General features: G+C 39.5%; 2 protein-coding genes across 3 annotated transcripts in view; both read right to left on the bottom strand.

Annotated features, from left to right (window-relative positions):
* LOC310894396 (tRNA selenocysteine 1-associated protein 1-like) overlaps nucleotides 1-24,989 on the bottom strand; it is a 48,713-nt gene continuing 23,724 nt past the window's right edge. The window contains exon 11 of the mRNA XM_083824446.1: nucleotides 1-316. The gene's annotated coding sequence lies outside the window, so the exon portion shown is untranslated. The remainder of the gene's footprint in view (nucleotides 317-24,989) is intronic.
* Nucleotides 3,073-10,422, bottom strand: LOC310894394 (tRNA selenocysteine 1-associated protein 1-like). Of its 2 annotated transcripts, XM_083824436.1 has the most exons (6): nucleotides 10,101-10,422; nucleotides 9,440-9,593; nucleotides 7,580-7,702; nucleotides 5,200-5,395; nucleotides 4,628-4,673; nucleotides 3,073-3,809 (listed from the first exon to the last, which is right to left on the bottom strand). In XM_083824436.1, exons 1-6 carry the CDS (start codon nucleotides 10,321-10,323, stop codon nucleotides 3,673-3,675), a joined length of 879 nt encoding a protein of 292 aa, XP_083680562.1. In that variant the 5' UTR covers nucleotides 10,324-10,422; the 3' UTR covers nucleotides 3,073-3,672. The 2 variants fall into 2 exon arrangements, with proteins under 2 accessions (XP_083680562.1, XP_083680563.1); XM_083824437.1 differs by lacking the exon at nucleotides 7,580-7,702 and having other exon boundaries at nucleotides 3,074-3,809.

Here is a 24,989-nt window from a genome sequence, read left to right as displayed (position 1 = left end):
TTTGCTCATAAGTTCAAACGCTGCTTTATTTATTTATTTGAATTCCATTTTTCTTATTTAGAAGGATTTCCATAGGGTGACAGGCCTTTAATGACACTCACGACTCAGAAACATTTGCCGATGCAGTCAAACGGTGTCTATTAACGCGAGGCACTGAAGTTAATTGGTATTAAAAATGAGCCAAAACGAAAGGCAAGTATCTGCGTGTCCAGCAGAATGACAGCGATCATCACCATTTGATCAACCTTCCCTGTGAGTTCTATCTGCAAGTTACTTTGAGGTAGCGCTAGAAAGAAGCGGTTGGTCCAGAGCATCCCTGCAAAAAGAAACATCCACGGCTTAAGTACCGTTTACTCTTTTGGTATCCTTTTAAGTACTTTTTACCCGTTTCGGACTCCTGCCTTTTCCCGGCTCACTGATGACAGCATTAGTAGCCCCTCAAGCTACTGTCCTACAGCCTTTCCCATCAGTGAAGAGATAGGAAAAACCCCACTACTTCTTGGAAAAGAAAACCAGCAGGTTTTTGAATAAAAGCACTCTCTGTTGCAGCTAGGTACAACGAAAAGAGTTTATGAAATCATTACGGGACATTCTTGTAGAGAACTTCCTCAAGCTTGGAAGAAAAAAAAACATTTCAGCTAAGTAAAACAGAAAATAACTGGAAGAAGTGAAGTATGGCGGTGTTGGAAAAGTTGCTTCAAAGACTTGTTTAATTAAAAAGAAGGAAGAAAGCAAGTTCCTACTGCAATCCCATCTTTGTCAAACTGATGGCGGGCACCAGTACGATGTGTTCAGCTAACACAGGCTGGAAGTTGTAACTGCAGCTGTGAAGTTTACCCAGTAAAAAGACTCCGCAAAGCATTCTAGCAGTTCCGATGCAATCACTGCTTCCTGAATTTGTGACTCATGGTTAACACGGCAGTACAGGAAGAAGTCTGGCATTCACTGTGCTCTTACGGTAAAGAATCTGCCCTGCGCACACCATCCCAAGCCAGGTATGCGCTCCTAACAGGAAAGGACGATAGGCTGATAAGTCTCAGCAGAGGGAAAAAGACATCAGAGAACTACTTTATAACAGCAGCACGCGGGCTGCAACCAACGTTCTCTTCCTCTCATCGTTTTCATTTCTGTGGACTCCAAGAGAATACACTCCCAACATTTTTCAGCCCTGGAGAACAAACAGCCCAACCAATCTCATTCACTGAACTACAAAACTGGTATTTTCACTATCTAGTCCGGAAAAGGAGGCGCACGTCTCTAACGTACAGTGTAGAGACCTTGTTAATAGGCAAAGTCTGCATAAAATAGGTGGCCACAGCCTGATTTTCTGACGTTCAGGGCCTTGGGTCACACACCACCACAGCATCAGACTTAATGAAGTCACCAATCTATGTGGGCCCCTCGTTACACAGGTCACATGTTATCGACCAACCTCTCAAAGGCCAAAAAACCGCACTGATACTGCCGGGCCAACACATATCTGTAGCATCCCATTTCTGGGTGACAACACAATGAATGTTTCCACAAAGTACTCGATGCAACCTAACTACTGTGTTTGGTGATGCAAAGCAAGCCGTGTCAAAGCAGCGTAGCACCCAGGCACATTCCTGGAAGATGTTTTGCTGCTCACGTTGAAGAAAATAGATAAAAAAAATCCTGTGCAGTTTGCACTTCTGAGCTCAAGTACCACAGCTATGCACTCCAATTGAAGTGGCATCAAACCTTGTAAGGTTTTGAAGCTTCAGCACTGCCATCCAAATTCAAGGAGGCTGCATCTATTATCTTGAATTTGCCCCAGCTCAGTCCCCTGAAACAATTCCATAGACACGTACAAGCAACCCTTTTCCCACCCAGATTCTTTGCTTCATCTATTCCACCTCTACCTTGTGTCATATTCTTATTAATCTGCCCCTCAAAAGACTCCCTGGCTCACACAAAGAAGCAACCCAACAAATCCCTGTTCCCAGCCACGTTGCTTTCATGCTTTGGGAAGAGTTAACTGCAACAGCTCTAACTGTGATGCCACCTCACCCCCTCCACCTATGTGAGGTTCTTTGCCTTCTGTCTCCTCCTACGTGTACACCTGCACTAGAACCAGGAAGAATGTGCTTCCTACAATACTCCAAGAGCCTCTTCTGTTTCAGGATGTCATCATTTCAATTCAGGACTGAAAGTATTCCTAGCAAAAACCCAACAGCTAATAGCTAACAGAAGCAGTTGCTGGTGATCAGCTACAAGTAACCTGGAAGTACTGAGGAGTCACAAAAGAGAATTTGCATTACATTTAAGAACAGCATGCAGCTTAGGACCACTGCTTTCACTGACTACACTAAGCCATAAAAAAGAATTGGATTCTTACCTGCCATCACAGCAATTATGGTTTATGTTGCCCCCAAAACACACATGGCAGTACCAGAACTGTGTCAACTAGCTTTAACAGCTTCCCCAGCTATTAAGTACAGTAATTTCTGCTTCCTTTTTTTTCTTGGAGGAATATTTTGTTTCCAGCCTCACTTACTTATTATACACACTGTTAATTAGCAACTATTTCTCCATATTCATAGGGTTATGGAGTCCCTATGACTGGAAAAGACTCTGTACCCTTCAAGATAAGAACAGCATAAAGGCAGCAACTCGCAAGACTGCTCTAGCTTAAAGCAAAGCTTTCCTCATTGCTCTCATCTCCTTTGACTTGAGTACTGTCATCCTTCTACCAGAGCTTTAAAACTTCATTACCGTGAATGAAGGAAGACCAGAGCAATCAGAGAGGGTAGCAGAGGGTATAACTTAAGGAGCTGTTACTAGGATTTTTTTGTTGTTCCTGGTGGACTATTTTTCTCCTTGCCAGCAAGGAGGGAAAACCAGCAAGTTGTTTTCTCCAAGATTTTTTTTTTTTAGGTTTAAGAACACGGATTATGTTGTAGCAATTTCTTCGCTGTAAAGCGTCAGCTGAGAAGTCTAACAGTAAGAAGGGCAAGGGAAAACTGAATGCTGATGCAGAGAGTGCCAGCAGACACCATCCTCATTCCACGGGATGTTTGTAGCTATGGCAGTTGAAGTCTACACTTCCGTATGCTTAACATACCCTATTTATAAGCCGATTTTAGCTGACCTAGCATGTATCAGTAGTACAGTTAGAGCCAGCAGCCTGCAGGAAAAAGTGGGCACAGGTGTTTCCATAGCAAGGCCTGTGAGTGTCTCCCATACATACTTCCAGTCTAAGCAAGCACATGAAAGGCTTGGCTTGTCGCTTACCTAAGGAACCAGGAAAACAAGGGAAAGCTAGATTTTGCTTGTGTCCTAATGCCCATATAAAAATAAAGACAGATGAAATACCCTTACTACCTTGTTAAATTCCATAAGCCGGAAGAGAACATGCTGCACACAGGTACAAGTAAAATCCCTTGCTGGCAGGTTTGCAGAAACAAATTTTTTATTTACACAGGCAAGTCTATCTTTAGACCCCATTTACCTCTTTACATTTCTCGAATATTTACATGACTTCATGATGCTCCAAGAAGAGAGTGATGAACAAAAAGATTACAGAAACTGTCAAAAGCATAGCAAAAAAACCCCAACCTATCATTGTGCTTTAAAACTTATGAGCTAGAATAATGTAGAAGAAATGTAGTTTTAGCACTTTGGTCCTAACGGTCATGCTCTAGAAGACACTTAAATAGCAGAGGGGATTTCAGAAGTGACCGTATCCAGAGGTTGCCAGTGACAATTCATGAGTGAATCGTAGAGTTCTTCGCTTGTCTCCGTGAATTGTCTGTTCATTTCATCAACATCCAAGTAGAGCTGTGGATCTGAAAATAAAAGCCTGGTAAGTCCAAGTATCAAATCTGAGACATTCGCACAAAAAAACTTCACGTGAAATGGCTAATAAAATGTATTTTAAGCTAAGTGTAATAAGCTATTAGATCTACTAATTTTAGTGAGGTATTTAGTCCTCTAAAATTTTGAGCCTCACAGCTCCAACTTTTCTGAATTTTTATATTAGAAGGCTGGGACTAGAACTGTCTTTCAAGATAAAGACAAAGACAATGTTTAAGATAGTAAAGATAACGTTTACGGATAATCAGCCATGAAACCCTCCCAAGAGTCATTTAATTCACTTCTACGGCAATACACGTTACATAGGATAGTTTCTAAACACTAACACAAAATGCCTCCACGTGAGGAACTTTGCAAACCTTCCAGGACACAAATATGTTTTGTACCGTATTTGTAAGTGCAAGCTGAATCCTCCTTTTGGAATCTGCAACATAAGCTTTTACCTCAGGGTGGAGAACAAAGCTTTTGCATATTACTGAGTTTCTAATATAAAATCTGTTTAGCGGAACCAATACAAAGAACAAAATTCTGTCTTAGACCATTTTCAAATGGGAATGAAGGCACAGGTACAAGAAACCTGCTGCGAAGCATTGACAGTGTCCCGTTTTACTTGATGCGGTCAGTGTATGCTGTATCAGCTTTAAAACCCCAGCTGATTGCAGATCAACCCCACAGAGGTTTGACCTCAGCTGAATTTTCAAGATGTTCTTCATCCAGTAGAGGTTGGCTTGTATTGTTAAAAGGCACAAGGATGGCTAAACTCAAGTGACAATGATAGAACCCTTATTACCGTCAGTAATTAGGTCATCACCGATTGCAGTCATAACTGAAGATTCCTGAAAGACAGAAAAGGCTAAGTTTAATCATAACTCATTTCAGAAAGCATCACAGATTCAAAGTGCTGCAGTCTCAACCCATTCCTTCTTCCTACAACTACAAGGATAGATGGCATTTTATCTATTTATTTTTAGAAGAAAGCCAATATTACAGTACAGGTTGGAAGGGACCTCCGGAGGTCACAACTAATAAATTGACCACGATAAGACCACTTACAACAACTGTTTAATTTGCTTTAAGCAAAGCAAATCAGAAGAACAGGAACAGAAGAAGCGTACGCAATTATGCTGTCAAAACCATTCTTTGGTATGCGTGAACAAATAATGGTGTATAAATCACTAATTCTATGGATTTACTATTTAAGCACTTAAATACAAACACCTCTGAATGGAATCTGCTCTTTTAACTTCACACTAAGCAGAAAGCATGTTTTCAACTTCGGATTCTTTTTGCTGATTCACACAAATCTGTACAACATATTATCTGTGAAATATTTTCTTTACAGCAAGCGTGCAGTATCTTTACCTCAAAAACAGCTGGAGCCATTAAAGAATCTCCTAAAGAGCAGTCTCCAACAGCTTGCATGCTGTCACAGGGAGCATAGGAGCTGTAGTTGTAGTCAGCGTAAGCATCGTAACTCCTCTGCGAGTAGTAGTTCTGGTAATCTTGGCAATAATCATTATAGTTGTATGACTGGTACTGCTGCAATTCTGCTTTCAGTCTGAAACATGAGAAGTTGCATACAGTCAGAGAACAAGAGACTGTAAACCCAGTTCTGAACTTAAACAATTTGTCAGCTTACATACTTCAAAGCTTAAAAGGAAGCTTTCCTAAACAGTCACCTAAGTGACAGCTTAAGTCACAGCTCAAAACCTCATTTCTATAGAAGCAAGCATCCTCACCTTTGCCAATACCAGAAGGAATTGTTCTCATGGATTAACTCCAGAGCCTTGACATGGTTACCTGTACACATCAAGTATTTTTAGCGTTGGCATAAGCAAGCTGCTGCTAAGTCTCTGTGCTTTGCTAAAGATTGATTTAAGACCAGAGACATTTATCAAGCACAGCTGCTTTAAAGATGCAGTCTTAACCCTTCTATCTTTTGTTTGGTTAATTACTAGATCTTATTTCCAGAAAGAAGGGAATGGAGTCAGATTATCCATTTCAAAGAAGCATCTGACGCTGCCTGTCAGTTTGCCATGTCTACCTCCACCTGCTCAGTTTTTTTGTTCGTTTAAAGTCCATTAAACATTCAACAGCTGCCAACTATACCGCTCAGGTGAAGTCAGTCTTGCTTAACAACACAATCGCGATTCTTCAGCATGACGCCTTATTATTAGTGGGAGAATTACAAAATACACTAGTTCTTAAGAAGAAAGGGCCAGCTGATTAGCTTTCACTACTTTCCCTTTCAAGATTTTCTCAGGGGCAGCTTCAGACTAATGACAAGAACCAAGACAAGTGCTATCTGTACTAAAACTGAGGTACACTGCATAAAGAACATTCAGATAACCCAGCTGCATATTCAAAAAAATCCGCTGTTTAGACTTGTCTTCACTGATTCTGTACAGGCAGACCTCCTGTGTTTGCAGTGCCCAGTTTCTCTGACTTGAATTGGGGATGCAGAGAAGTGAGTTCTATGCTTTTGGGGAAGAATACAAGCTGAAGGCATTCTGAAATAGCTTCCAAACTAAGCAAACATGAGGGACAAACTAATCCAATGGCTGGGTATTTCAATGCTAAGAGAGCACGGTACTCAGCCATTCAGAAACGTATTACTGATGTGTATTTTAATACCTACATTTGTTTCAATACTGCAAAGCTACACAAGTTCTAATAAAGAGGTAATCCATTGTCTTGTTACTGTAGTAAACAAACAGAAGATACATCATCTTAGGTCTTCTGCTTCCAACTGCACTCTTCCTACATACAGTTGTGTAGGGAAGGAAAATCTGAAAATACTGTTGACGTTCTTCTGGATAGCCGAAGCAAGAAAACATGTTTGTGGCTTATTCTTGTTTTCAAAATAAAACGATATTAATTTAATCAAAAAATTTTGGCAAAGAAGTTTGGACAGTGCTCTCTTGGAGAAGAGCATTTCCATTCTAAAGCAGAAGGAGGCAACATTTGCAGAATTATGCTAGGTAAACAGAAACAGAAGTGTCATTTTTTACTATTTAACAGAACACACAAGCTAACCTCATGAACATACTGAAATTGTTTATATGAAGTCCTGTTTTGTCAGTATCCTGGATCAAAGTTCATCAAATTTGGTATCAATTCTTTAACCGTTCAGAGACCTGAATTGCCTTAAATAAGTGATAGAACTGAGCCGGTAGAGTAAGAAACCCTCTCAGGAAGTGCTAAGCTTTAAACTCCCCATTGCCCTAAGCTCATGAAAAGCAAAGAATAGCATTCTAAACCTGTTCTAGTAATAACGCCTTTGGCTTTCTCCCTGCGTTCCCATTTTTCGCCCCCACTTCTTTCCTGTCAACCCACTGTAAAACTAGTTATGTGCTTCTCTCAAACTAGAGGGAAAGCTCTAAGAACAAGAACTCCCTAGCATATAAAACCACTTGTTGTCCCTTCTACCTTATGCAGGCCCAAACCTGAAAATATTTACCAATGCATTCAGCTTTGCTACTGTTGAGAAACAAGGCTGGTTACAATGGCAGCTAAGCCCAAGTTGCGCTGTCTGGCTAGACTTAACAGTTGGATTCCCCCAGCCATCCTGAAGCAGGTTGATGAATCCAGGGAGTCAAAACATAGGACTTCTGCATTTCTGGTTTTGTAGACTGCATCCTGTGTACAGCCACTACAGCAAGGGCCACAGACTTTCCAAAGGCAGAGCTACAAGAATCTGATTATTTAGAATAACTGTATCAATGCACAACTCCTTGGTTACCTTTTAGAAATTCCTATGCTCAGCCGGATTCCTTTTCCCCCCAGACGTGGTGCGTTCTGGCAGTCTTGCAGTGCCCTCATCTGATCACCTTGCTCACCAAATCTGACATAGGCATACCCTCTACTATTTTCAAAAGGGAGAAAACCAATTCTAGTATGCATAACAGTTACAAAGCTAACGAATTCAGTTTCTGTCTTCTACAAAAAACAGAAGATAGCAGCTACTATAGCTTCTATTACTTAAGCAACCTCTCTGGCATGTGCACGTGCACAGAAAAGGCTTTCACCAAATTAAAACACTTGGGCCAGAAGCAAAAAGCTTATTCCTTGGTAGCATTAAGATGCAACTCACTGAGAGCCAGCAAAACAATACATTTTAAGTGCTCTCTGCGTAAGTAATCAGATTCCATATTTCTGCATATACAGCAGTTAATCAGTTAGCACTAACCCACTCCTTTTGGAGCCACAAACTTTATTGGTCACAAACACCAAGAGCTGGCTGTAATTATCTGAACCAGTATTAACCGGTACCTCTGAACTCTTCAAACAAAAATATCTTTCAGGTGCTCTTAGAAGAACAACATCAATTGCCTGCAACAATTTGATGGCTTTGCTAAACGGAGCACTGAAAAGCACAGTGGTACAGTTTCTTTTGTAGCCTGTTCAGAAATTATAGCCCCGTGCCTACAGCTTCAAATCAGGCCAAGCTTACCAGCCCAACTCTTACAGCTTAAGTTCACTGCACTCGAATGCCTTCAAGACGTGCTTTTAGGAGCCATGGAGAAGAACCCTCTGGTAAGACCACCATTATAAAGTACTGAGTGTTGTTTTACACTTAAAATAGAACTATCTGTTACAGTCATTCATCTGCTTTCCCTAGGCTGCTGCTCTCTCACTACTGAATGTGATCCTGCTCTCAGTTTCCCACTAACTTTTTCCCCCAGCGTTTATGGCCTCTTTTCATCTATGACACTTTTAAGGGACTACACCGTGTTGAAAAATGCTGGTTAACATTTCCTTTTACACAAGGTGCCTCATCGAATTTTCCTGACTAAACCAAACCCCAGAACCTTAACTAGAAGAGGAAGCACACAAACACACACGCCTCCCTGGCCACCATATCTCCCCAAAACATATCTGTTCAGTAACAGACCAACTGTAAGAATACTGCGATTAAAATCAGTATAGCTCTATACACTGCTTTTGTTCGGGATTACTAGCTAATGTCCTTCCCCTTACCCCTTCTGGAATTAATACTGAATTCTGTACTCTAAAACGTGGTTCTTAAGTCATACAAATGACATTTAACAATCAGAATTTTTCCACACAGTGATCCTCAATAAAAACTTCAATCCTCTACTGCAGTCTTTCAACAAATTAAAGGAATACAAAACTGGCTAATAACTGTTCAGTGATTTTTGGACCTTTGTAGTACTAGAGTAACAGCAGTACACTCTGCAGCATAGTTGCAAGTACGTGGGAATAAGATACTCTCTCTCATCTCTTTTTTTCTCTGAAAAGTGTGAGGCCTCTATTTCACCCTACTAAAGATTTTACCACCAACTGTACTGCTAGCATTGAGACACTACAACTTCTGTGCTTGTATGAGATGCAGGACAGGTTCCTTAAGGTGTCGCAATTTTTTGTCTAAACCTAGTGTTGAGATCAAAAAAGGGATTGCTACTAATTGCGTACATATCAATAACCAGGACAGAAGACATGCTGCATATAGGAATTAAACTTTTTCTAAAGCTCTAGTACATGAACATATCAAATCCCGCAGATTTTTTCTACTATGGTTTCAGAGGTCTTACTTGATGGACATAAGCGCACAAGTGAAGACAAAAGATACACTGTTTACCTGAAGTACTGGTTTGCAAGTACTGCTTCTCTTCTGTCCTTCCCAAAATAAACTGTGAGGCAGCTGCAGACTCTGCACCTGAACACTCTGAGTGAACACCCAATGTAAATGATGGCAAGGCAGCATTTTGTGGACGCAGCCGCAGTACCAAAACCTGCAGAAATAAGTGAATGTCAAGTCCGTAACCCACGGTGTATCTGCAGTACGTGAAGGTTTGAACTACATTCTAGTCCTGATCTTTCCAGTCAAAACTGTCTAAAAAACAACCCACCAAACAGTAAAACAAACAAGAAAACCCCATGCTTCCTCTCTACATAAAACTTTTCACAATTGTGTTTTCTGCCCACCACCTGGCTTTAAAAAGTATACGAACTTCTTTGATGTTTTTAGTCTGAACTCCAAATGAACAAAGTGTAGGGCATGTAAAGAACAAGCACGTCATTAATGAAAGCTTTTCTCTAAAAAGGATAAACTTATTCTTGGGGAAAAGTGTGGAAACAGATGTTATCTAGGCAATATTCCTACAGGAAAAACGAATAATTTTGCCACACCTCAAAGGAAAAAATAATTGTGCTTAACAGGGAAGAAAATAAAAAAAATCAGAGCAAACCAAAAAATAAATCACAGAATATGCATCCTCGTTTTAATCATTAAGTATTACCTTTGAGCTCTGCTTTGGTGCTTGGCTTTGCACTTTCACAGGCTACACACTTCGTGGCCTCTGCTTTGTTTTGAACCAAGCAGGTCTCCCAATCCCAGCTTCCTTCAGGCTTCTTGAGTTTGTCTAAATCCAGAAATTCTCCAGAAGGAGCAGAAAATGCAGATGCACTGCTACTGGTCACAGGTGTTGGACCCTCTGTGAGACAAACAAGACAGTTAACCATCCTGTTTGAACATGAACTATAAAATGAGCATTAACTTTTAAATTTGATTTGTCAAATCCCACAGAAATGTTCAAAACTACTCCGCAACTCCCCCCCCCCCGCCCCTGAAAAAAATAAAAGCCACCAAAAACTCACAAAGAAACAAAGAAACAAACAAAAAAAACAGAGTGGAACTCAAAGCTTCCAAACAACACACAACTCTGTTCAGCACACAAGCTTCTGCTGCTGTTGACGACAGTGTAACCTCCATAAAGAGGCCTGACAGGTGCCTTTTAAAAAAAAGGTGCCTTTTAAGAGAGAAGCAGAAGATAACGCTTCAAATTCAAAATCGGAAAGACAAGAATGGCTCTTCCCTTCCACAGCACACGCAGAAAACTTTTATCCTAGTATTACTTGCATCGCTCTTCCTCTTGACAAGTGCAACGTAACCGTGCAATTCACTGCACCATGGTCACAGTAAACCCCTCATTTCCAAAATTCCTCCTTGCAATGGCAAGAGCCTCAGACAAAGATGCCGACTGACCGCTCAGAGGTTGGAAGTCCAAGAGAATCAACTCTGTCTGAAATCCATTATCTTACCTCATGAAATTTCAGTCTTACCGCACAGGATGATTACAAAAGCCCGGTCTAGTCCATCTTAATTTGTTTCTTCCACGATATATTTGCACAGGTGTTTTTCGATGTAATGGCATGTTAAATGACATTTAGAGTCAAAGTTAGAATTAGAATCGTATTTTAAAAACAATACAACCACGCTCAAAATCAATTACGGTCACACACAATGGGAAACAACCCAGTACTGCCCTGAAGAAGTTACCCAGCGGGTCACTCGCTTTCTTGAAGCCTACCACTGACCTTCATAGGCATCTCTCTGCTTTAGCTTAAGACTAGTTAAGACTACACTGTCTTGAAATCTGGCTTCACATCTCCCCTCAATTACATACAAACGGTGAGTAGAGGCATTTTGGACACATTCTGTAATTTTTTTTACTTATTTTTTGAAAGAGAAAAACGCAGTCATTTTTAACTCTTTCTATGGAGTTCTCATTTTCGCCAGTGAAAAATCACTATGTTGTTTTTAAATTAAGTCACTCACTTCAGCCATCTTCCCTCACCAGCTGCAAAGCCGGGGGTATCTGCATTGATCCAGCTCCGTACTAATACATTTCACAATCAGTTCAATTTATGCGACAGGCTGGAACCTGGGCTGAGACCTCTGAAGTGCCTGTAAACCAATCCTGCAGACAGCCGCTAACCCATCAACCGTACCTGGGAATCGTGTTGCTTAAAATATTCCATATATGCAACGTACTTTTATTCTGTACAAGATTCACAGAGGCTAGGATGGAAACAACAGGAAAAAAAGGACCATACCTGGTTTCTCAGACTGACAGGCTACACATTTGTTATCTTCCGTCTTATTTGGTACAAGGCATATTCCACAGTCCCAAGAGCCTTTCGCCTTCTTAAATTTGTCTCCAAAGCCCAGAGTGGCTGTTGTGTCAGTGCTGCTCGAGGAGGATGTCACTGTCACCGAGCTGTCTGTGACCACTGGTCATGTCAGAGCAGGCATTACTCCCGTTCCAGGTTTTGGTGTCTCACATGCTATACATTTTGTAGCTTCCGGTTTGTTTTGGACAAGACATGTATCGCAATCCCACGTTCCAGGTACTGTTTTGAATTTGTCTCCAAAGCCCAGCATCCCTGCTGGGGGCGCTGCTGGCTTTGAGGTGTCGCATTGACTTGAACTTACTGTCTGTTTCATACTCTCAACTGTTGACGCTTTAGTAGCTTGACAAGTTACACATTTGTCCTTTATGTCTTTGTTTTGCAGAAAAGGGTCACATGTATCAGATTGCCAGTACGATGCTTGTTTAGAAGTCTCTTTACCTGCAGAAAAAGTTGTTATTGCAGGCCTAGTATAAACCACTGTGCTTGTTGTAGGTTGTGCAGACGTAGAAGAGCGTGTTTTCAACAATCCAAAGTCTAGGAAGCAAGAAAAAAAAGTCTTCCTGTTAGCGCAGCACCTCACTACATGTAACTAAGTGACTTTACTAGAGGGCAAAAATTTCAACTCAGGTGCCAATGGTTACAACTAGACATTCAGACCGAGCGCAACAGGAAGTCCCCAGAAATCTTATCTAAACGGATGAAATTTCATCTGCTGCACTGGGTCACAACAGAACATTTCGTTAAAGCTTCATTTAACTCTTTGTTTCCAAGCAAGCTTTAAATCAACATTTTCACTGGTCGATACAAGTACAAACAGACAGTAGCTGACTGAAATCTGACAGTCCAACGTGGAATGGAAATAATACAATTTGATTAAGACGCGATGCCCAATCGAATCAAATTTCTAAAGCTCCTCCTTCCGTAGCAGATGACTCAAATCTACTCCAGTAACTGTACAGAAGTTTGTACTCGGAGCAGCAATCCAAACGGTATTTTCCCACAGATGCTGAATATTAATTAAATAATAAAAACTCAAGACAATTGAACAACTGTCTAATTTTCTATAATCTTTTTCAAAATGCATCGGACACAGGACAACTCCTTATTTAAAAGGTGGCAATTTTAACAGAAAAGACAAGCTACTAATACAGAAAGACTAAAGGAAATGCATCTTAAACAGCAGCTCAAGTTGCTTGTAAATCTACCTTGAACATAGTTGTTTTGTGGTTTGTTTGTTGGGTTTTTTTTAGTCAAAAATGAAGTCTTTGAACAATGTGGATTTAGATTCTGCTTCTTTTAAACCGATAAAGAAAGTGAATGTCACTTCACTCAGAGGTCTTCCCTTAAACAAAATGCACAATGTATTTTCTCTCACTTAGCTCTTTCCAGTAGAGAAATGTGCTGCCTTCTTCACAAGTATGTAAGTTAGAAGAAGACTTTTGGGAAAAGATCAAATTCAATAAAGCCCTTTTTCTTAAAAGATATCTTTTCCACAGACACACTTTATGAAACTGTTGAAAACAATTGCAATTGCTTAAAAACAAAATTCAGAAAAGGGTTTTTAACGTAAAACACTCCACTTCTGTTTGCAGTTTAAATTTTAATCCACAGGAGCCATTGTAAGCTAAGGCCCAAAGATTCGCAGCTTTCGCCATGTATTTGGAACTGAAGCTCTTTCCTATTCTTTCTTCACCTGGGCTGAAGGTGGGACAGGAGTGTTGAGTTTTACAAACATTTCCTTTTCAATTCCACAAATTGTATTTACTTAAAATGAAACACCGATTATCTGGCTAATTCTCTTAGTACCTCATTTACAATTACATCCTAACACGTAAAGGAGATGCAACCCATCTGCTTTTCATCTTGCAGTTTTACTTCCAGCAACAAACACCACTTAGAATAGAAGGGGGCAGATGCACCCTAACAAACGCAGCGCTTAATGTAATGCTCTCCTACATTCATATTTATAGCAGATACTCTATTAACCATAAGTCGTGTGTTGGTTTTTTTTTTAATAAAAAATGCTAGCGTATTTTTTGCAGCATCTTTTTAAAAGGAGTTCATTATCTCTCCAGGATTTTTTAGAACGTCTAAGACGCTTCCTTCCTTTAATACGTGGGCAGTGGTGAAGGGACCACCAGCAAAATCTTTGACCTCCTCTTTCTGTGTGTTGATGTTGGTTGAGGTGGTGGTGTCTTTTGAAACAAAAGAAAACAAAACCAGCTTTCACAATGTGACCTAGTTAGAGCAGATTATACTCTTGTTAGAAACAAGAATTTCCAGCTTTCATGCTTCTCACATAAGAATCTTCACAAATTCTACTTACTTTGCAATGCTTTATGATTACAAGCAAAACAAAAAGCAACAAAACAAAAAAAAATATAAAAGCAGATCTGTCACTGGAAAAATACTGCAGAAGTCCAACACTGCCTGGAATTGCTAGCATGCGCAGACAGGAGAGATTGAAGATTTAATAAAGAAAAAAAGGAAAATCAGCACTTCAGATCTGAAGTGCTAAAGTTTCAGTTACCTAGGGTAAGAAAGGGCGTCACTGGAGTACCACTGGGTCCAGAAAGTTCTGCCGATTTTACAATGGGAACACTAAATGTAAACCCAATCTGCTATGAACAAGAGAGGTTTTTCAGATTCTCAAGCCACAGGAACTTCAATCGAATGCACACACAAAACCAAATCTGAAAGCTGCTCTTCACATTTGTAGCACGCATGCTGAATGACAAATTATAAGCCAGAAGCCTACATACTTTTCTCCATCAAGGCAGATTCTGCTTTAGTGTTCTGCAACAGCCTACTAAATGCCTAAGAAAAAAAGTCAAGCTCCTTTATTATTTTACTTACAGAAGACGTAGGTAGCACTTCTGCCTCAGTAGATTTCACAACTGGAGATGAAAACGCGAACTCAGGACTGCTAACAGTACTTGTTGGTTGTATCTGTATTTTCAAAAGAATTAAAGGTTTATATTTAAGAGCAACAACTACCTGAATTCACTACCCAACAGAAGTCCCGCAGTGACGTCGAAAAACCTGATGTTTGAGTTATTTTGCAGATAAAAGTAATAATAAAACACAGGGAAGTTTCCAAGTGGGTATAGGACAATATCTTCAAAACCAAATTCCAGAAACTGAGAGGAAAAGCTGGAGATGCCACTTAGGTCTAAATGCACGGAAAAGCAAGCCAGGAAGCTGAAGAATGGCAAACTCAGCCCAATGATACTCCAAGAACTTCAGCAAACACCTCAACATGTTAAAGCAGCTGTCTACTTCAAACCGTACAAAAAATATTTCAAGTACTCTGGAACAGATTAATGTTTATTTTATTGCAATAATATGCCAATTATTGCACCCTAGGCTCATCCTATGTGAGGCTTATATGACCACGTTACCTCTAATTTAATAACTTAAATAAAGTTGTGGTTTAACCATTGCAGGCAACTAAGCACCACACAGCCACTCGCTCACTCCCTCCAAATGGAACAGGGAAAAGAACTGGAAGTAAAGAAGTAAAGTTGTTAAATTTGAGGTAGCATTAATGACTCATCGCATGTAATGGCTACCTGGAAAGACAAATGCCATAACCCTGTACATACTCCCCACTCCTTCCCCTTCTTTCCCCCAGCATTTATTGCTGAGCACGATGCTAAATGGTGTGGAATATCCCTTCGGTCCTCTGGGCTCCGCTGTCCTGGCTGAGTGCCCTCCCAGCCTCTTGTGCATCCCCGACCTCCTCGCTGGCAGGGCAGCGTGAGAAACAGAAAAGGACTTGTCACTGTGTAAGCACTGCTCAGCAACAGCTAAAACACCAGTGCCTTACCAACACTGTTTTGCTCACAAATCTGCAACACAGCATCATCTAGCATCATCTACTACGAAGAAAATTAACTCTACCCCTGCCAAAACCACTATAAATAACGTGGCATAAAGTCCACACCCCCCTTCCCCCGCAGACTTCCACAGCATTTGAAGCAGTTATACAATCATGTTAAATGGGAGTTGGCAGGCTCTAAGACTGAGAGAAGCAGAATCAAAACATTTATGCCTTTTTCCCCAAACTGGCATACAACCCCAATTCATTCAGCTGCGTAGAAACTAATATTTGTTAGTTTCATGAGCACCACAGAAAAAGTCAACTCGCAATAAAGCAGTATACTCATTGTAAACATTATTTATAGCATAAAGATTTACCTTGCCCGCCGCCGTCGCTGCTGCATCTGACATGCCTGCCGCCTCCGTTGAATTTGCCACGCTTGTCGTTGCTGCTGTTGACCTTGATATGTCCTTTGTCATCAGCAGATATGGCATGCCCGCCGCCATTATTGGATATGTCAAGCCTGAGGGCACTGTTGAACACGTTATGCCCGACGTCGCCGTTGTATATATCATGTCCTCCACCTCCTCCTCTGATAGATCTGTCAAGTCCTCCACCTCCGATGGATCTGTCATGCCCTCCACCTCTGATGGATCTGTCATGCCCTCCACCTCTGATGGATTTGCCATGCCCGTCGCAGCTGCTGGAGTTGCCGTGCTCATTGCTGCTGTTGAAACAGCGCTCGGTGACGCTGAGACAGCGCTACTACCAACGAAACTAGAATTGAACTGAGGCAGCGATGCAGCACTGATGGGTAGGGGTATGTTCGGTAGCACTGGTTCCTCCACTTCCTAAAGTTGCAAATTTTAATTTTTCTTATACAAGACATACTACTTTCTCACCCCATCGCACCCAATTTATTAACAAAATTAAATAGAACAAAAATCCATACAAATTAAGAGAAAGTAAGTTTCCAGAAGAAATCCCGATCTCCCCACCTCTGTCTACCACGTCATTTTAATTTATGGCAGGCCTGCTTCCACATTATACTCTATTCAACAGCTGTACAGCAAGAACACTGAAAGTTAACTCAGGCAGGGATGTAAGTTGGTACTACTGATATTCAGTGCATCCTGTAGCTTACATCTGTTTCACAGTTTTGATTTGAAAAGTTTATGGAACTGTTGATATTTGGACCATTATTTTATTTGCGTTACAGGAATAAACAACAGTGTTTACGATTTCTTTATATTGCATCATCCGGAAGTCCCATTTAATGATTTGAAACTTAAATTAACTTAAATACTTAATATTAACTTCATATTAATTAAATACTTAATGTTAACGTAAATACTTAAATTAACTTACAGGCAGCTTATATAACATCCAATAAAAGAAAAAATAATCTGAATATTCATGGTCATAGTTTTATGGAATAGATTTTTCCTATTAAAATGAGAAAAAAACTCTCTCACAATGAGTTTGGTGAGTATCAAAAACTGAGTCATCGTTAGCAGACATGCAGAATGCTCTCTTCTACTACTCTTTTTCACACTCTTGGCCTGTATCTTTCTGTATGACTTAAATATGAAACCAAAAATTAAGCTTTTTTTTTCTTTTTATACTTGGCACTCGTTTCAAGTATCATTCCTGTAGAAAAACTATACAAACCTTCACCAAAACTTCTCTTCTTAGGACTCATTCATTCAATTGCTAACGAGAAATGTTATAGTTTGAAGAATCTCCAAGGTAAGAGAATTAAAAATTTCAAAATTACATAAGCAAAGTTCAGGTATTCAAACACAGGAAATCAATTGGAGCCTGCTCTGAAACCCACAAGAAAACAAAAACAATGCAAAAATAAAGCGGTATTGTTATAATTTACTATGATGCAATAAAACTGACACACTTAGCTAGTTACTTCAGTAAGCTCAGTGACAGCAATTAATTTAAGAGTCACTTACCTGTTCTTGTACAGCTCTTGATAAATAGTGTATTCCTCTTTCCCTTCTCATTTTGCCGCCTCCGCTACTCACTCCTGAAGACAGACCATTGGACGCAGCAGTACTGAATTTGTAGCTGGTCACATTGCTAGCACACGACAGTACAGAAGTTGGGGGAAACAAGAGAAAAAAAAATTACCAGCCAAATTTTTTTTTCAAGATATTAGAGCTGTTATTAGTCCTAGAATTGAAACCTGCTGATCAGAAAAAAACTAAAGCTGTCTCACAAGTTGCTAAACGCTGGTAAATACTTGATGTTCTAAACAGGAAAAACTTTATTAACAGCAGCAATGAAAAGGACATACATAAGTGCACCGTTCACATGGGAACAATGACTAAGCCAGAAGACCTGAAATAGAAGAGCTGATTTAGATTGTTATTTTCCAGTGCTTCCTTTAAATAGGACTGGTTCTCTGATTCTGCGATGCACGTGTATCTTTTGCAGGGATATAAAAGAACAGCTCACAAAAATACAGAAAGAGTGCACATATGCACACATACACATGGGAAACACTGCCAACAGCTCTGATAGAATAGGGACGCCTTAGACTTGTGTGGCAAGGTAATATGGCCTAAGCTTCAGAAGCAGCTCTGGCTTTCATGTGGCCATCAGCAGGAACAGCAGAGGTGTTTGGGTATGCCAACATTCCAGAAGTCTTTTCAGACATGAATACAGATCCCTTTTGTAAGGCATACAAAGGCGTTTTTCTGGTACTTAAAAAAGCCTAGCTCAAAACCAGAAAGATATCCTAATCCAAGAGCAAATGGGGAAAAAATAACCCAAACCAGAAGTGGAATAGGGAATAACTCTAACAAAAGTACTATGGCAAGAAAATGAAGTATGCCTGGAAAAACCGTGACATCAAAGCTTATCTTGCAGCCAATCAGTCAGTCAGTACAGAAGTGCATTAGATCGCACTGGAAGACACCAGGTCAAACTCCCACAATACTGAGGAGGAGAACTGGTCTAAACTTGTCAAATACTTGACAACAGCCTGCTTAGCACTGTAACTGCATAGAGGAAGACAGATCCCTAAGGCATATGCTCAGACTTTTCTCTAATCCGAACTGTCAATCCATTAGAATTCTGAAAAAAGTCTTACATCAAAATAGATCTTCATTCAGACAACTATCGCTTGCCCATAACAGCCCATATTCCTCTTTCTGTTAACACCTGTGAGCTTCAAGGGGGCAAAGACAGTTGTCAGCCTTCAAGCAAGTCTAATCTACAATTGGACTCAGGTTTAAAATATATACACATACACACACACACATAGATATATAGCATTGGTGGGCCAGAGATTTACTGAGTATTCCAACTCAACTGTCCAAAGGGACTCTTGCCAGCAGATCAGTGTGGTGCTCCTGCTCCAGAACATGGCACCCAACAGAGACCAGCATCACAAAAAACACTACCACCACTACCTACTCTACAAACAAAAGGTAGGGCACTGCAATAAACTTTGTGAACGAAATCAAAAGCAGTATGAGTTTGCTGTATCTCCTTCCTAAATGGAGAAGTAGAAAGGAGTTCTAACAGAGACAATTTAGAACAGTTTGAAAAAAACATAATTAAAACCCAGCACCTGATTGCACCTGTACCAGAACCTTAAAGCCAGTCGCTTCCACCCCTAAAAAGGTGGTTGTTGTGAAGTCCAACTTTTAGATGCCAAAACAAAGTGTTGAGTTCTTTCTGCAAGCCAAAGAATGCCCATGGTCACATAAGAATTGCTTGGCAGATGAGCATAGAGTCAACAAAATTCCCTGCTACTGTTCTTTGAAAAGAGCGACCCCCTAAAAACCGAGTGCAAAGTCTCTTAACTCAAGCATTATTACCCAAAACACCATTTTCCCAGAAGGAAAAGCCATCAATATTATCTGGAGGATAACTCATTTGACCTAAACCAAGAAAGCAGTATAACACAAAGCAGTCTCCTCAAGAAGAAATTCAATTAATTCTGCTGGATTTTTTTTATTTTAGAGATGAGTTAGCATTTGGCCTCAAATGATTCTAAAGAACACATGGTCTTCATGTGAACTCAAAGCAGACAATTAACTTCATCATGAAAGGAGTATTAAAAAAAAGAATAATAAATCATAAACCTTCCTCCATGTTTTTGCTTAAAAAATAAAGAAAAAAACACATCAATAAACATCCTCCTGAACTGTAACTCACTTCCCCTACTTCACCTTCTAAAGAATGCTTCAGAAAGAATCATCCCATTAGGACAGAGCTTTCAAACTGCAAGCAATTAAATAGCTAAAACTAATAGCTTTTCCCCTAGGGAACATTAGGAGGGACAAATTATTTTGTTATAAGTAAACTGAGTTATAAACCATGAAATATCTGTCAAAGCAAAATTTGTAACGCTACAGATTTAGTTAAACTACAAAATGAGCCATATTTCCTGTAGAAGGAAAAAATTAGGCCTTCAATAGCAAAGATCCTTTCTGTGGATACAGCATTATAACGTGCCTCGTTTCCCATCTTCATATCCTACTCAGAAGATAAACTTGGGATAAAAAGTGGTGTATCAGTAGTTTTATTCTTGCTCATCTTCCTTCCTTTCATAAAAACAACAATTTTCTCAAAGTTATATTGATCTTCAAACACAATCCAGACTTTGCAGCTGCCTCAAAATACAAAATTTTCATTGGATTTCCCATTCCTTTTACTGAGAACTGTCACCACCTTTCAGGTGCAGACCGTACTGAAAAAGGAGATTTCTTTCTTCCTTCAAGTAAGTTTTAAATTAATAGATGTCATACCTTTCAGATGGTTCTGCTCGCTGTTCTGCAGGCAAAGTCTTCTCTCTCATCCCCTGCAAGTTAAGTTTAGTTCAAGGGTTAGCTGAATATGTACAGAATACACAAAGTACCAACAACCACTTCATGTGGTTTTTTGTGGTTTTTATTTTATTTATTTATTTTTAATTTTATAGCACTGAATACACCTCACCTACTTAACGTTGTTCCCTAATTCAGCATTGTGGGTACAGTTCAGTTAAATTTTGGGGCTAAAGTAAGCATCACTGCTTCACTCAGCATTGAGGACAAACTGATAGAACACTAAATCAAATTTGTCAAATCCTCCAACAAAGAAAGTAATTACTTTAAACAAAATGACAAAAATTGTGTGTGTGGGGGGGAGAGTTTTCATCAAAACTTGTGTTTACCAACCCCGTAAAAGGGACATACTTTTCTGTTTTCTATCATTTATCAACAAGAAAAAAAAAAATACTCTACCCCCCTAAAAACTAAGCAGTTGCTGCTATTTCACAATGGTTCCCACTGCCTTAAAGCTCGCCTCAAACATACTATCAGTACTTTTTGCAAAGATAGGATAACAATTGGTTTGAGAAACATTCCAAGACTGGAAAAAAAAAACAGGCACATAAGGACTCAAAAATGTACTCACTTGGAACTTTGTGTCTACTCTCTGGCAAATTTTGCTGGACTGAGTAGTTGAAGTCGGTGATGGTTCAGAATACCGCGTATAACGCATCGGTTGACGGTTTACCGTTGGTGTCACAAGTCTCTTAACAGGTGGAGGCTGGAATGCATTCTGGGATTCCAGCTTTGAAAGGGAAACAGCAATCAATTTATCCTTACGTCCACCCAAATTAATTCCAATATTTATTGATGAAAACAAATTACAGAACTATAAACCTCCCCCCATCGGTCTTGGCACTCAGTGAACGCAATTTGAAAATTCTAAAGACCGTTCAACTTGTAGAGGGAAATCACCAGAAAACCAGTAACGAAATCCATAAAGCTATATATAAGTAGCCAAAGTCTGACTGAATTCCATTTCAAAATTTGGCAGTTAGCTTCATAGACAAAATAATTCATGCTACCATAATTAAAATAACCCATGTTCCTAGAATATGCTCCTATCTTTTCCTCTGCCCACACTGTGATTTTTTTTTTTAGTAGCTTAATTCATTAATTTAACATTCGAAGTGTTAAGCAACTAATTATACAGGCTTCTGGGCTTCACATTCCCTACATTTTCCCCCTTCAAAGTTACACAAATAATAGAACACACTCAAAAAAAAAACAACTTGTCAGTCTTACAATAATCTCATTCATTAAAATATGATCCAATGCTTTACATGTGCATTAGATGCACTTCAAGTAGTGGGTTTGACTTCCCTTTTCAAAGCGTTTTCACAGACCAGAGTTAATTTTTAACACAGACCACTGCGTGTTCTGCAAAACTGACTTAACTGAACTGTCAGACAGAAAACAAACCCTAAAGGCTACAAGATTTACCGATGGCTCCGCCTGCGGTCTTAAGGATCAGAAAATACAGTCTTAGGAAGCATGCTATTGTTCAAATCAATACCAACAGGAAATTTTTGTTTACGCTGCAGCTTTAATTTCACAGTATCTCCCAGCTCTTAGTAATAGGATTCACACTATCTCTAAAGTATATAAAAATGCGTCTTTCTAAAAAATACTACATTCAGTTTGAAACCTTGAATAAGACATGTTTTATGTAAGTTCACAAATCTACTTCGAGTGAACGACGGTTCATTGCTGGTTTTAAAGGTAAAAAAGAAAAATATTAATTCCCCCAGTTAGGCATTTAATACACCAAGAGCTATTCTGCCTGGTACAGTTCCTTGAAATAAGAAAAATACCACATCACTGCTACCCACTGCAGAAGTTTAGCCCGAGTGCACAAGTGTTCCGTCAACCGCATGTTCACTTTAGCAGGAAAACACACGATCGTCTCCTCAGCAAATAATTGCTTCTCATCACGGGCTACCCTTCTCCCGCCACCATTATGAATTCTAGTATTATGAATAGACAATCTATCTCCTTTCACCCACTGACAGCTGCGTGCAACATTCATTTAGTGGCTGACAATTTCAGGCTCTCTGTTGCAAATCTGGCAGATCTTTCTTAATGCCTTATCACAGGTGTATTGCTATAATATAACTGAGAATTCACACCAGATTTGGTTTTAGTTATTTGGATAATATTTATGATATACTTCACTTCTCCATGCCCTTGTAATTTGGCAGATGGTGAAAAGATGGTCCAGGAAATCTGAGATGTTTGTAAACTCTGAAGTGATTGTAAACTTAATTATACATCCATCCAATCAAGGAATTAGCACAGAAACTTCTTGAGACACTGTCCCTTTGCTCATTAGAACAGAAGATGAAAAGTTTGCACATCTTGTTATTTCCTTCAGTCACCTGATCTTCAAGTGGTCATTTAAGGGTTTTGCAATTTAATAAGCCCAAGGATACCCCTAACTAAAGTCGTCAAAAAAAGATGACTAGTTTTCATTTTTTAAAGAAAATGAAAGGAAATCATGCTTTACCACAGCATTATCACCAGTTCTGTGCTACCTCCAAATAGGAATTTAGGAGCGTTAAGATTTATAGCGTCGGAAAAGAAAAAGAAAAAAAAAAACCTCTACCCCCCTAAAAACTAAGCAGTTGCTGCTACATTCATTTTAGAACTTTACCAAATGGAGATTGTGCTGGCTAAACAATACAGAGATTGAAAGAGTTAAAAGCAATAAGCAACCAGTATTACTGTCCACTTTGATTTCCAGCCTAAGAAGCCCATACACTTAACAAGTGGTCATTTGTACACTCAGACTGATACTGGAAACACAGATGTTTTCGCAGAAAGAGATGCCCATTTAATTTTATGGAAAATTTATCAGACTCCAACGATGGTTCATCGCTGGTTTTAAAGGTAAAAATGAAAAATATTAATTCCCCCAGTTAGGCATTTAATACACCAAGAGCTATTGTGCCTGGTACAGTTTTGCAATTTAATGATACCCCTAACTAAAGTCATCAAAAAAAGATGACTAGTTTTCATTTTTTAAAGAAAATGAAAGGAAATCATGCTTTACCACAGCATTATCACCAGTTCTGTGCTACATCCAAATAGGAATTTAGGAGCGTAAGATTTATAGCGTCGGAAATTAACAATTTTCCTCCTCTTTACTTTGAATGGTGATAAAAAGCACAAAAACTAGTTTTCTGTGCCCGAATGAACACGGAATTCTGTACAAAGTCTATATGACCACTCAATCAGTATTTTTCTATTTGTGATCATTTCTTCAAGAGAAAACTTGCCTCAACAGGAATTTTAATATGCAGCTTCACCCCGAGTTGGGGGACAAGATAAAACGACTTGGTGTGTTCTAGAGTTGTTGCTCTTAACTTACAAAGATAACATAATTCTTAACCTGAGTAATCTTCACAACCCATCATCTATTGTGGATACATGCCAATATTAACTTGATTTGATGTCTATGTTGTCACTGAGGTTTGAGAAAATTTTTCTAATAGTGATAAAGCATTGAAAAAGTTATCTACCTCAGCTTAAGACATTATTGGTTCTTACCTTTCTTCGTTTGGACTGGAAGTCAGTAATATCCGGTTTATCTATGTCCGGAGGCTAAGGGAAAAAAAAAAGCATAACTATTAGAGGGCAATTTTTTTTTCCTGAGAGAGAGGGTTCCCTGCAACAAAAATATGGGGGTTCACGGTCAACTTACACAACACAGCGGCAAAACAGATGCCATTCTTTTAGCATCCTGTTGAAAAAACAGCGCAATAAATTAAACCTGCCACAACGTAAGGAAGAATAGTTTTATCTTTATCCTTTGATGGCACATTTACTAAGTTTTATAAACACATGAAGCAAAAACAGATTAAAAGAAGTGCTATTTACCAACAAAGGGCTTGACAGCTTCTCCATTGCCTCCAAGATGCGCCGTGCTGAGGTACTTAAGGTAGCGCGGGACCGCACAGTTTCTTGTCTAGCTTTCGCTCTCCTTTGTGCCTGAAAAATTAGCATTTTAAGTGTTACAATGGTCAATTCTGAGCTAAAGAGGCATGTATTTTACGTCCCAAGGCTACACTGATGATACAATCAATATATTCTGATGACAGAGAAAAATGCAGTCACTGGGAGTTTAAGCCATAAAGAAGAGAATACATTCGGAGTTTAATGAAGTTTACCTTGGGCCTCAGTGCATCTTGCACGTGCTTGTTGCACGAGCAATAAAAGAACTCCGTACTTGTAAAAGGTCAAGACGGATGATGCTAGGACTGCTAAGGCCTCCGAAGCAGTAATCAGGGAAACAGAACTCAAGAAAAGGCTTGTGGTACAGAAAGCATTTTCAGTAACAACACAGACCTCAGAGTTTCACGATGGTCTAAGTGTACCATCTTAAAATCAGTGTATACAATCATAACCAGGAACTAGTTTTACTTCTCTCTTGCTTCCTCCCTTCCCCCAAGATTAAAGTTGGCTGCAAATCTTTGTCTTAAAAGATAAAGATCTGATTTAAACTGTAACAGATCTAAACATTACACTGAAAAAGTAAACTGTTTATTTGCACCACC

Source organism: Anser anser (assembly GCF_964211835.1).
Source record: "Anser anser genome assembly, chromosome: 2".
NCBI classification, from domain to species: domain Eukaryota; kingdom Metazoa; phylum Chordata; class Aves; order Anseriformes; family Anatidae; genus Anser; species Anser anser.
This window is presented reverse-complemented; position numbering and strand designations above follow the sequence as displayed.

What these genes read in the sequence shown, in the direction of transcription:
- LOC310894394 (XM_083824436.1), bottom strand. Translation starts at nt 10,323, where the DNA reads ATGGTTAACTGTCTTGTTTGTCTCACAGAGGGTCCAACACCTGTGACC. An exon ending in CACCAAAGCAGAGCTCAAAG is followed by an intron (nt 9,594 to 10,100) that starts GTAATACTTAAT and finishes TTATTTCTGCAG; the next exon opens with GTTTTGGTACTGCGGCTGCG. An exon ending in TGATGACCTAATTACTGACG is followed by an intron (nt 3,810 to 4,627) that starts GTAATAAGGGTT and finishes TTTTATTTTCAG; the next exon opens with ATCCACAGCTCTACTTGGAT.